This window comes from Ursus maritimus, unplaced genomic scaffold (assembly GCF_017311325.1).
Source record: "Ursus maritimus isolate PB19 unplaced genomic scaffold, ASM1731132v1 scaffold_9, whole genome shotgun sequence".
In the NCBI taxonomy this organism is placed as follows: domain Eukaryota; kingdom Metazoa; phylum Chordata; class Mammalia; order Carnivora; family Ursidae; genus Ursus; species Ursus maritimus.
In genome coordinates this window covers 78084651-78096132 of record NW_024427107.1, presented here as the reverse complement: position 1 = coordinate 78096132, position 11482 = coordinate 78084651, and the positions used below count along the sequence as shown (strand labels likewise).

The following is an 11482-nucleotide window of genomic DNA, read 5'->3' as shown; positions in this document are numbered from 1 at the left end:
CCCCCCCCCCCCCGGCCCTGAGTCCCATCTTCCCGTGGAAGCGTCCTGCTGGCCAGCAGGGTGGGGGCCCTGCGAGTGCACAGTGAGAGCATGCAGGAGAGGGCTTGGGGAGGGGAGAGGGAGCCGTGCCACTAGGCGACAGGAGCGCAGGGGTGCTGGGAGCGTGTTGGATGGGCAGAACGCCCTGCTGAGGGTCGCCTCCTTGACCAGAGCAGGCTTGGGGCTTGGCAGGGGAAGCCACCCAGCGGACCGTCAAGGAGCAGTGGGAGCTGAGGTGGTGAAGACCAGCGGGGAAACTGAGGCCCGGAGAGCAAAAGTCCTTCCTGAGGCCATGGGGAAGGAGGAGGAGAGAGGGGGCTGCTCAGCCCGGAAGCTCCCAGCCCAGCTGCTCCCCTGCCCCAGAGAGGGCCGGGTGCCGTGTGGGCAGATTCAGGAGGCCATCAGCTAGCCACCGCCCAGAAGGCCCGCCTCCATGGGCCCAACACTGGGGCTGGAGGCCCACCGGTGAGTTCTTCATTGTTCAAAGCAAAATGAACGGATACCCTAGAGAGGGGTCGTTAAATGAGAATGTCAGTACATAGCCACTGCGAGAAGTGAGGCAAGCGGGGCATGTGGGGAGTGGGCTGTCTTATAACATAGACAGAGACAGCCAGGGGAAGAGATGATACATGTAGAAAGTCAGGGATGAGGGCCCAGGCTGTGACCAGGATCAGGGCTCAGCGTGTGACCAGGGTAAAAGTTCAGTGTGTGACCAGGATCAGAGCTCAGAATGTGACCTGGGTCAGGGCTCAGAGTAAGATCTGGGTCCAGACTCAGTGTATGGCAGGATCGAGGTCCCTGGGATCCTGTGGGGCTGACATCGGGGCTCAGCTTTGTTTGGGCTCAGGGTTCAGACTCTCGGAGCTGGGAATCACGGTGTGCTCTGCAGACAGCTCCATCTCTCCTCACCTGTCAGGCCTCTGGGGTGTCCTGAGCATCCTGCCCGTCCCCCCTGCTGCAGAGGCGCCAGGCCCCCCAGCCCTGGCCTGGACCCTCCAGCACTTTGAGCCAGCAGCTGGCCAGCATGTGAGGCTGGCCCTGGGGAGTTTCCTGGAAGGGCAGGATCCCCAGGCCCCGTCATCCTGGGACTATCTCCCAGAGGAAACGTTCTGTTATGTTTATTATCTGTCTCCCCCTGTGACATGGACTCGAACCTAGTGCAGACACTGGAAAACCAAAAAGCATGTGGAAGGGAATCCAAGACAATTGTTTGCCGTGTGCCTGGAGCCAGAGCCCAGCACTCCTCCACGCTTGGCCAAGGCCGTTTGTTTTCACAGTAGAGAGACAGGCTGGGAGGCAGCCCTCTCCTTCTTGGGGGTGTTCTGGGGTCTCCCACTGCCTGGGGCTCCAGGTTCCCAGCCCCGTGCCCCAGCCTCGCGGCCTCCCTTCACTCCTGCTCATGCCCCCAGAACGTCTCTCCCTGCCCTAGATGTCCCTTGTGCTCCCCTGAGGCCTGAGTTATCATTCGACAAACACATCCATCAACCCTGCGTGTTAGGGGCTGGGGGTACCAAACAGAGAGCAGCCCAGCCCCAAAGCACTGGTGAGCTGAGACCCAGGCCCACATGCGGTGGGTGTGGCCATGGGCCTGGACAGCAGCTGACTCCTCCCAGCAGCCGTGGGAGTCAGCAGATGCCCAGGGCTGCGGTCCCAGAGGCAGAGGCAAAGCCGAGTGACCTCAGGCAGGTGCTGGCCTCTCTGAGCCCAAGGATAGGGGTGGCCTACTGCCCTGCCCGGGTCTCCCTCCAGGCCACAGTAGAGCCTCAGCCTTAGCGAGCAAGGACTCCTCTGCTGTGCCTCCCCCACCAGCCTGGGCATTTGGTGCCCGGCCCCCAGCAGGCAGAACTCAGTACCCCAGTCCACAGGGTGAGCCTGTTGCCCAAGGCCAGGCAGGCAGCCACGGGGAGTGGGCAGCGTCTGGTCTGCGCACAGCAGATGCCCCACGTCCGTGGGCCACGGGGGGCGGAGGGCAGCGTCTTCCTTTCCCCTTGCAGGTGGGGGAGGGCACAGTGTGGGGCTGGGATGTCCCACGTACTCACCCTTCCTCCCTGCTTCTCCCCAAAGTCATCTCCTTTCTCCAGAAAAAGCCAGAAATGTCCTTATTTGGCGCATCAGCCCGGCCCAGGATGAGGGTGGGGGGCCTGTTAACCCTTCATGTGTAAACAGAGATAAATCTCAGCAAGTTAAACACAGCGGTGCAGGAACGTAAACAGAGTGGGCGGGCCCCTTACGCTGTTGCAGGGAGCGCCGTTTATTTAACTCACACCCACCCCACCGCTGCTGGGACCGGGCTCCAGGCTCAGGCCCCAGCGAGCCACCCTGTGCCGCCTCAAGCCTCCCAGGCGATTAGGGTGTTCACTTCTAGGGCCGGAAGCCGCGGGGGGTGGGGGGGCACTAGCGCTTGGGTGAGTTTCCTTATGAGGACCCGAGCCCGGGGCATTGACCCCCCACCAGCCTTAGGGAGGCAAGAACAGATGGGTGGGCTGGAGGATGGGGTCGACGCATGGGTGTGGGGGCAGCCAGGCGGGCCCATCACGGGCTGCTCTCTTGTGAGCAGAACGGTGATTTATCCGGGAGCAACTACACTATGGTTTCTCCAGCACAAACTGTGTGCTGGGCAGTGCTGTGCTCATTTAATCGTCCTAGCAGCTCCACCACCCCAGCCGTACAGGTTAGGATGTGAAGCACAGAGAGGTTAAGTGATGTGCCTGAGGCTGCACAGCGAGTAAGGAAGGAACCGGGATTGGAGCCTGGGTTCAAACCCCAAACACTTGGCTCCATAGCTTACCTATGCCACAGCCTTTGTCTTCCCCATTAGTCCTGGGATGGTCCTGCACAGAGAGGATTACACTTCCTGCTGCATCAAGGAGTGCCTCAGACCATTAACATTGTGCCAGAGCTCCACCCCGGCAAGCGCGGGGCCACTCGGAATGGAGAGGGCAGGCAGTTCAGGGCTGGCCCGGCAAAGGCACCAAGACGGGAATGCTGGGGCCCTCGTGAGCCCGCAACCCAAGCAGGACCAGCCTCCAGGCCCAGCTCCCATCCCCCAGCGGTAACCCATCTCCTTTCTTCCAGGCCCCCGGTGCGTGCCGGCCGCCGTCATGCCCTCTGTGTCTCCCGTGGGGTCCTGGGCCCCGGCGGCCCCCAACGCCACAGCGGCGGAGGCCAACGTCAGCACGCCGGAGAAGCCCCTGTTCCACGTGTTTGCCCGGCTGGACGAGGAGCTGCACGCCGCCTTCCCGGGCCTGTGGCTGGCGCTGATGGCCGTGCACGGCGTCATCTTCCTGGCGGGGCTGGTGCTCAACGGGCTGGCGCTGTACGTCTTCTGCTGCCGCACCCAGGCCAAGACGCCATCGGTCATCTACACCATCAACCTGGTGGTGACCGACCTGCTGGTGGGCCTGTCCCTGCCCACGCGCTTCGCCGTCTTCTACGGCACCCGCGGCTGCCTGCAGTGCGCCTTCCCGCACGTCTTCGGCTACTTCCTCAACATGCACTGCTCCATCCTCTTCCTCACCTGCATCTGCGTGGACCGCTACCTGGCCATCGTGCAGCCCGACGGTTCCCGCCGCTGGCGCCAGCCGGCCTGCGCCAGGGCCACGTGCGCCTTCGTGTGGCTGGCCGCGGGCACCGTGACCCTGTCTGTGCTGGGCGTGACGGCCGGCGGTCGGCCCTGCTGCCGCGTGTTCGCGCTGACCGTGCTGGAGTTCCTGCTGCCGCTGCTGGTCATCAGCGTGTTCACGGGCCGCATCGTGTGCGCGCTGTCGCGGCCGGGCCTGCTGCGCCAGGGCCGCCAGCGCCGCGTGCGGGCCATGCAGCTGCTGCTCACCGTGCTTGTCATCTTCCTCGTCTGCTTCACGCCCTTCCACGCCCGCCAGGTGGCCGTGGCGCTGTGGCCTGGTGTGCCGCACCACACCAGCCTCGTGGCCTACCACGTGGCCGTGACCCTCAGCAGCCTCAACAGCTGCATGGACCCCATCGTCTACTGCTTTGTCACCAGCGGTTTCCAGGCCACCGTCCGAGGCCTCTTCCGCCGCCATGGAGCCGGCTACGAGCCCAACAGCAGCAACATGGTCAGCATGCACAAGAGCTCCAGAGGCTCGGGCCACAACCACATCCTGGGCGCCATCCCCAGCGCCTTCACCCAGGACCTGGCCAACGGGCCTGACGCTTAGTCTGCGGGACTCTGCGAGGGGACCAGAGGTCAGGACGGGGCGGGGCAGGCCAGGTCGAGGACAGCAGAGACCTCCGCTCTGCCTGGGGGGTCGGTCGGGTTCCCGTTCATTGACTGGGGGTGGCTGCCCGGTGCGCTGCAGGGAGAAAGAGCGTAAGGCCGCACGGCATTGTGGGTAGCTAGCGATGTCTGCCACCAGCCCCACAGGGGAAGTTTTAGTCTGAATGCTGATCGCTTCCCCTCCCGGGGCACATGCTGTGTCCAGGGAACACTCAGGGGGTAGCTGCTAGTCCATCCTCAGCCGACAAGGGATTCCTCGGAAACAGGGACTAGGCATCCCAATGAGGTTCCTGCCCCTCCCTTTCCCTCCCCCCATGCCTGTCCCCTGCAGAGAGAAGAACAAGGACAGAAAGGAAAAGTTAGGGGACACAAATGTCACGTGAGCAGACAGGAGGTGTTCCTGTCTCTGGAAGACCGCTGCCTGAGGCCCCTGTGAATCACCCAGTAAGACAGCATGACGGCCATGCGGCGCTTTGCTGGAAGTGCTGTGACGTCTGGGCTGGTGTTTGAACCTGCAGCAGCCGCACAAAGGAGAGGTTGCGTCCTGACCCCCATCTGGTGCGGGAGGGGTTAAGCAGCACGGACAGGTGCCACGGCTGGGCCACAGCCACGTGAGAACCGATACCCTGCCCCACGTCTTGCCACACCCCAGCACCGGCCCCATGGAGGCAGCTCCAATCTACCCAAAGCCCCCACTCCAGCAATGACCTCAGAAGACCCTGCCCGCTGTCCCAGGAGGGCAGCAGGGCTCATGGCCCCATCCTATGGATGAGAAAACCAAGAGCAAAGATTGAGGGCAACATGCAGCCAGGCCTACCAGCCTGAGTCTCCCATCTGCTGACATACGGAGCCCTTTGTTCTCTTCCAGGGGCAGAGAGCTCTGACCAGCGGCTCTGCCTGGCTGTCGTTTCTCCCCTGTCTTTCTTGGGGGGGACCGTTTTTCTGGCTTGGGTCTCCGATGGCCTCCTCTGAGCTGCACTCTGGGATTGCCTCCGCAAGCCTTCTGTGGAGCGGCCAAGCTCCCTGAGCCCTTTGTAGACTGCTGTCGGGGTAGGGGCCGGTTGGGGCATTCCAGTCCCCAGGCCCCACCCTGGCACTCAGCCACAGCCACGGAAGCAGGGTGAGATAGAATCTGGCCTCAGATCTGCCCGGGCTCACAGAGAAGAATCCTACATGCTCAGTGGCTCCAGGAACAGTGCTCCATCCTCCAAGTTCAGGCCCCTAGAGGGAGGCCCTCATGGGAAGCAGGAAGGCCATTTAAATCCCTACGCTACAGATGAGAAAACTGAGTCTTGAAGAGGGAAAGGCCCGGCCAGGGTCGGAGCGAGCACCAGGCACTGCAAGGCCAGCTCTGTCTTTGCCAGCCCCTGCTGGAGCCCCCCGTGAGCCACTCCTCCGACCCCAGGACACATCAGGCCACTGCCTCCCTGCCGGAGGCCAAGGGAGTCCAAGGCTCACTCAGAGGCGGGTGATGCTGCTGAGCCCCCAGCCGGGCTGCTTCCTGGGTCTGGAGGCTTGAGCAGCAGTGGGCATGGTGGTCAGCATCACAAGCATCGACGTCCTTGGCCTTGACTGGTACCAGGCATGATATAGGAGCCTCTCCCCTGCCTCGCTCAGAGCAGGGCTGTGGCTCACCAGGGACCCAGAGCTGCACGGGGCAGCAGGGACCTGGGAGGCCCTGGCAAGAGGGATGCTGAGCCGGGGGACCTTCATGAGTGGTGTGTTTTCAGGCAGGGAAGCCCCCACAGAGCTTCGTCTGTCCCCAGCCCTGGGCAGGCGTGGGGTGGAGGGCTGGAGGGAGGGAGGGTCAGCGTCGGGTGTTTGCCCCAGGGGAGCGCCACCTGTAGGCCCTCTTCCTGCAGGGTCAGCCTCCCCTGCTTCTCATTCTCATCTGCTCAAGAGTGAGCAGCTGACGCTGACGGACTGCTGTGTTTGGGGGTGGAGGAGTTGCAGTTTTTCTGGAACGATCCCTTCCTCTAGGAGGAGGGGTCTCTGAAGTAGGTGAGCTAGTGCGGATCTGGGGAACCGTGACCTGACGGGGTCTGTCCCGCCCTGTTTCACAGCTGTGGTCTCCTTAATCCCCACCGTGTCTGGAAGGAAGAGCCATGGGCAGCGCTGGGATTCGCATCCAGGAAGGCGCCCGAGGCCCCTCCCATTGTCCCCAAGCCTGAAATCCCACACCCAACCTGGGTTTCTCAGGGCCACCCAGGGCGCAGGGGGAGCCTTCCACCACTTGAGCTTGAGAGGGTGGCCACCTGTCTTCTGCAGCTGGGGTGGGAATTGGGTGCTGACCTCACACCTCCGAGGACTCATTCTGACAGCCCCCCATACCAAGCTCTCTCTAGGTGGCCTCAGTTTCCCCCAGTCTCCACTGCTCTCTCTCCTCTCCTTGGCCTTGCAGCTGGAGGAGAGGGGGCTGGGGAATCACCCCACAGCTCTCTCAGAGGCTCGATCCCACCTCCTGATGGCTGGCTCCCTCCTGCTTCTGCCTCCTTGTCGGGACTGAGCCCCAGGGCCTCCGGAGGACGACCCAGACTGTCCTTGTTCCCATGGAGGCCAGGGTGTAAGGTCTCTGCACCCCCTCCCCATGGCCTCCCTTCCCTAATTTTCAAAAAGCCCAAGTGACATGACATGGCATGTGTGTTTATATCTGATGTAAACAATCTCCTTAACGAGAAGTCCTCATCCTGAATTAAACCTGTTTATTCCCTTCGTGCTCTCAATTCAGTGAGCACGGGGCAGGCCGGGGTTGCCATGGGGCGCTGAGCCAGGCGGGAGCCCACACATCCCCCAGCCCACTCGCCAGGGACAGGCTGCAGGTGTGTGCCTGCGCCATCCTGATGGGTCTTAGGGGCCTGGGGCCCCGCGCCTGTGAAGGGCGGGGGATGGAAGGAGCACAGGCAGAGGGGTTTGGGGCAGGGGTGGGCACAGCAGCTGGGGTCGGGGCGAAGGCCAGCAGAACGATGCGTCCCAACCCTGCCCACCCAGGGAGAGGCCGTGGGTGTGGACAGGGCAAGCCAGCACGCCCACAGCATCCCATCATATCACCCAGGTGCCATCTGAGGGTCAGGGGTTGGTGGGGGAGCATGGGTCAGTTGGCAGAGGGGGAAAGGGGACCACGGCACTACTTGTGGGCTTACAAAGTGCCACGGAGTTGCTGTGTTCTCTGAACCTGCCCAGAAGCCTGGGAGGCGGGGATTGTCATCCCTGATTTACAGATGGGAAAGGGAGGCTCTGGGCGTCCAGGATGGGCTGGGCCCCTGGACACCTGGTTCCTGGGTTCCTGCTTCACAATGCGGGACCTCAGTCCCCTGCCGGGGAGCCCTGGGTGGGAAGGGGCGTGGCTGGACGGGGCTCATCACTCTGCTGTCTGGCGCCCTCTGAGGCCGGAGGCGGCCGGAGGTAAATATTAGGGCCTGTTTAGATTAAGCTCCATTAATAGCAGAAAATGTCACTGCGGCGCCCGCCCCGGCTTCCTGGGGGCCTCCGGTGACTGGGGCAGGCGTGGAGAGCCCTGTGGGAGATGGATGTCCCCCCCCACACACACACCCTGAATAAGACCCTGCACTCCCCCTGCCTTCTCACATCCCCTCCCCTCCCTCAGGAGGCTCTCTGAGCCACTCCCAGGGGCCCAGGAGGCAGGTGCCAAGGAGGAGAGGACATTCAACGGGCCAGGGGCAGCCTTCACACAGGGTCTGTGTTCCCAGTTCACAGAGGAGAACACTGAGGCTTGGAAATGTGATGGGACCCATGCAAGGCTGCCCAGTGCCACCCGGGAGGAGCATTGCCCACCCAGACCTCCCTGGTCCCAGGGCCAAGGCCACCCCCACCCCTGACCACGGCAGGAGCCAGGGAAGCTGTGGGCTATTGAGCTGAGTGTCTGGAAAGGAGGGTATGCCCTGGTGCAGGAGGAAGGAGGAGGGCAGAACAAAACGGGGAAGGTGGAGGGAAGAACAAAATGGGGAAGGTGGAGGGAAGGGGGGAGGGACAAGCCTGGGGAAATGGCTCCCCCAGCCTCACTCCCCTGCTATTTCCCTGGCTTGTGTCATCACCTTGCCCCCCATACCACATGACTCCCTACCGTGTGGAGCCTCCCCAGACCTCCCAGACAGGCCCTTCTCCCTCCCTGCGCTCAGGGCTCCACACACCCTCCCCTGGGGCCTTCCCTTTCTATGCAGTGTCTGCCCAGCTCCAGCCCTGACCATCTGCCTTCTGGAATCCTTCCCACCCAGCCCAGGACAGACCACCTGGCCCAGCCATCCCTCAGGACCAGCCCCCCACCTGACCATCAGGCCTGGCCCTTTGCTGAGCCCTCAGGGACTCTGCAGGGCCCCTGGGAGTCCTGTTCCTGGGAGTGCTAAGCCTGGGGCACAGCTGGGGTGCTCAGAGTCCTCTGCCAGCCGATGGGACCAGCCAGGCAGTGGCATCCAGGAGGGCTTCTTGGAAGAGGAAGTTTGAGGCCCTTGCCTCCCAGTCCTCACCCTCCCCACCTGGCTTGCCACCCCCCTCCCGGCTGGGCCTCTCCTTGAGGTTGTGGTACTGGGAGGTTTTCAAGCACCAAGTGCCCCCGGAGCCTTGGTAGGCTGGTAGGACCAGGGCATTTCACCCCCACATTACAGATGAAGAAAGTGAGGCCCTAGAACCACGCACAGTCCCCTGCTGCACTAACTCCAGGACCCCCCTGCGCCTTGACCCCACTGTCTGTGAGGAGGAGCCTGCTGCCCAGACGAGGCAGCCCTGGTCCGTGCCAAAGTGGCAGACAAGGGGGCAGTGGAGCCTGGCAAGGCCGGCATCCCTACGAGTACCCCCGAGACCTCAGCCTCATCCCTGCCCCTCTCCAGGCCTGTTTCCTCAGCTGTAACCCAGAGCTCAGAACAAATGGCTTCCCAGCCTGGTGTTAGATCCTGGGGTCTAGCTGACAGAAAGGACTTACATGGGAGAAGCACTCACCGTATGTGTTTATAAACTAGCCTGAGGCTCGGCCTCCCTCCCTCCCCCACACCCGCTGCCCCTCAGTTTCCAGTGCTCTGGCTGGGGAGAGCGGGTGTCCTGAGCAGAAAGGTGGACGCACAAGGCACGGGGTCCCCAAGCGTACCCCAATCCAGGGAGGCCTTCCCAGGGCGCCATATGCCAGCGTGGGAGCTCCTGACGCGGGTCCTAGACAGAAGTGGGGTGGGGCATGAACTTGGTGGGAGGAGTGAGCCAGGGGCCCAGTCACCTGCCCTGCACTGGACAGTCAGGACCCAGGCATCAGTATGTCCCCAGGCGTCACGGGGTGCCACAGTCCTTCATATCTAGGGACTCGGGGGGCGAAGGGCATCTGAGCCCCTGTGTGCCCCAAGTGTCCAGACTGTACCAGTGGCCTTTGGGACCTGCCTCATAGAGCAGTCCTGGGGCCCGTGAGGGTCTTCCTGCCCCATCCACCCTGGGTGCCTCTGCTAGTGGCCTGCTGGGGGGGGGTTGAAGGTCAAGCTCTAGTCTAAGGGACTGAGGTCCAGTGTTCTGACCCCTGCTGCAACCTGTCTTCCCTAGAGCAAGCCACGGGGGGCAGGTCTGGGAGCAGCTCTGGGACCCTAGCACCAGAGGCCCACAGAGAGGGTGTCATAGCGCAGCCCAGCCCAGAACGTGCCTCCAGGAACAGAGCCCAGGCAGGTAACTGGGTGTCCCACAGGCCAGGTCCCTTGGGCCACCCCAGCCTCCCCAACCCTGAGTGAGTCATGTGCCATTTCTGGGCCTCAGTTCCCTCTTCTGTCAGAGGGGAATTGACACCCTCCGCCTTTAGGCGCCATTGTGAGAATTGTGCACGTGTGTGTGCGTGTGTGTATGTGTGCTGTGTGTTTATGTGCATGCATGTTATGTGTGTGTTGTGTGTACACGCGTGTTGGTGTGTGGCTGCGTGCACCTGTGTGTGAGTGTGTGCCTGTGTGTACATGTATGTTGCGTGCATGTGTGTGTGTCGTGTGTACTTGTTTGTATGCGTGTGTGTTGTGTGTCTCTGTGTATGTGCATATCTGCGTGGCTGTGTGGTCCTTCCCGTGGTGCTCGGCACTCAGGAATTAGTGATTAACGTGAACTAATGAAGGACCTAAGGCCCCCAGCACATTCATTCACTCCACAGCAGCCTTTACCTTCCCTGCACCCTGTGTGACCGAGGGTCTCCCTCCCCAAGGGACACCTGCCCCCCCACGCAGCACATGGCGAGGGTGACTGAGACCCGACCCTTCTCGCTGGTTCCTCTGGGGAAAGCCCTGCCTTTGAGCTTCCCTGGAACCCGCGCACGCGGTGGGTAGGGGAGCGGTGAGACGGGCTCAGGGCTAAGGGGGCACAATCTGGGCTCCGTCCCGGGTGCGAGATTCCCGGGCTCTGCCAGTGGTCTTGAGTGAGCCCCTCCCAGACTGGCCCCAGCTCCTTCCGCGGAGCTGTGTGGGGAAGGCCACGCAGACAAAGGCGTCCGGGCCTGGGGGCCACGAGGTGGCGCTGCTAGCCCGGTAGAAGCGGCCGAGTCGTCTGCCACCCGCGGGACTTCCCAGGCGGCGGTGACCCTCCCGATCACCTCTGCCATCTGACCCGCAGAGGGATGGTCCCAGACTTGGTAACACCGGAAGGCTGCTTGGAGGAGCTGCGGTGTCTGAAGCGTGACACTGAGTCAGGAGGCCCCTGAACCCTCTGCCTTGGCCACCTTCGAGGCAGCCCCTCGCCCCAGGCCCCCAAACAGCCTCCCCCCCCCAACAACGGGGAGGCTCAGCGAGGTGGCCACAGAGGGGAAAGGGTGGCTGGTAAGCCAGCACTGCTCAGGGCTGTGGAATGAGGCTTACGTCGCAGGACACAAAGGACAGGGGCTCCGTGGGCAGCCCCTTTCCCCAGATTCTGCCTCCCCTCCTGCTGCACAGGCTGCCCTGTGCTGGTGATTCAGGGGAGCTGAGAGGCCCCTAAGGCCATACGTGGTCCCCAGGTGAAGACCCTCATTCACTATCTCGCGAGCCCAGAGAGGGTCAGACAGCTACCCTGAGTCACACAGCCTGGCAGTGGCTCCCGCTGTGTGGGCAGGAGAGAGAAACAGACCCGAGGGCTGGGATGGCTTGACAAGTGTGTTGTGCATCTCCAACAACAGTGCTGGCACCCGCCCCAAAGCCGGGCAGCGAGGAAGCGGGAGACAGACAGACAAACGGATGCTGGGGAGAGACCCGACTGGCTACAAGTGACTCGGTG

General features: G+C 62.8%; 1 protein-coding gene across 1 annotated transcript; it reads left to right on the top strand.

Moving 5' to 3' along the window:
* Positions 1–3140: 3140 nt before the first annotated feature.
* On the top strand, positions 3141–6976 carry GPR20 (G protein-coupled receptor 20). Its single transcript, XM_040626052.1, has one exon. The coding sequence runs from the start codon at positions 3141–3143 to the stop codon at positions 4212–4214; it is 1074 nt and encodes a 357-aa protein (XP_040481986.1). The 3' UTR covers positions 4215–6976.
* Positions 6977–11482: the final 4506 nt, after the last annotated feature.

Excerpts from the sequence above, each read along its gene's own strand:
- GPR20 (XM_040626052.1), top strand. The coding sequence starts at position 3,141 with ATGCCCTCTGTGTCTCCCGTGGGGTCCTGGGCCCCGGCGGCCCCCAAC.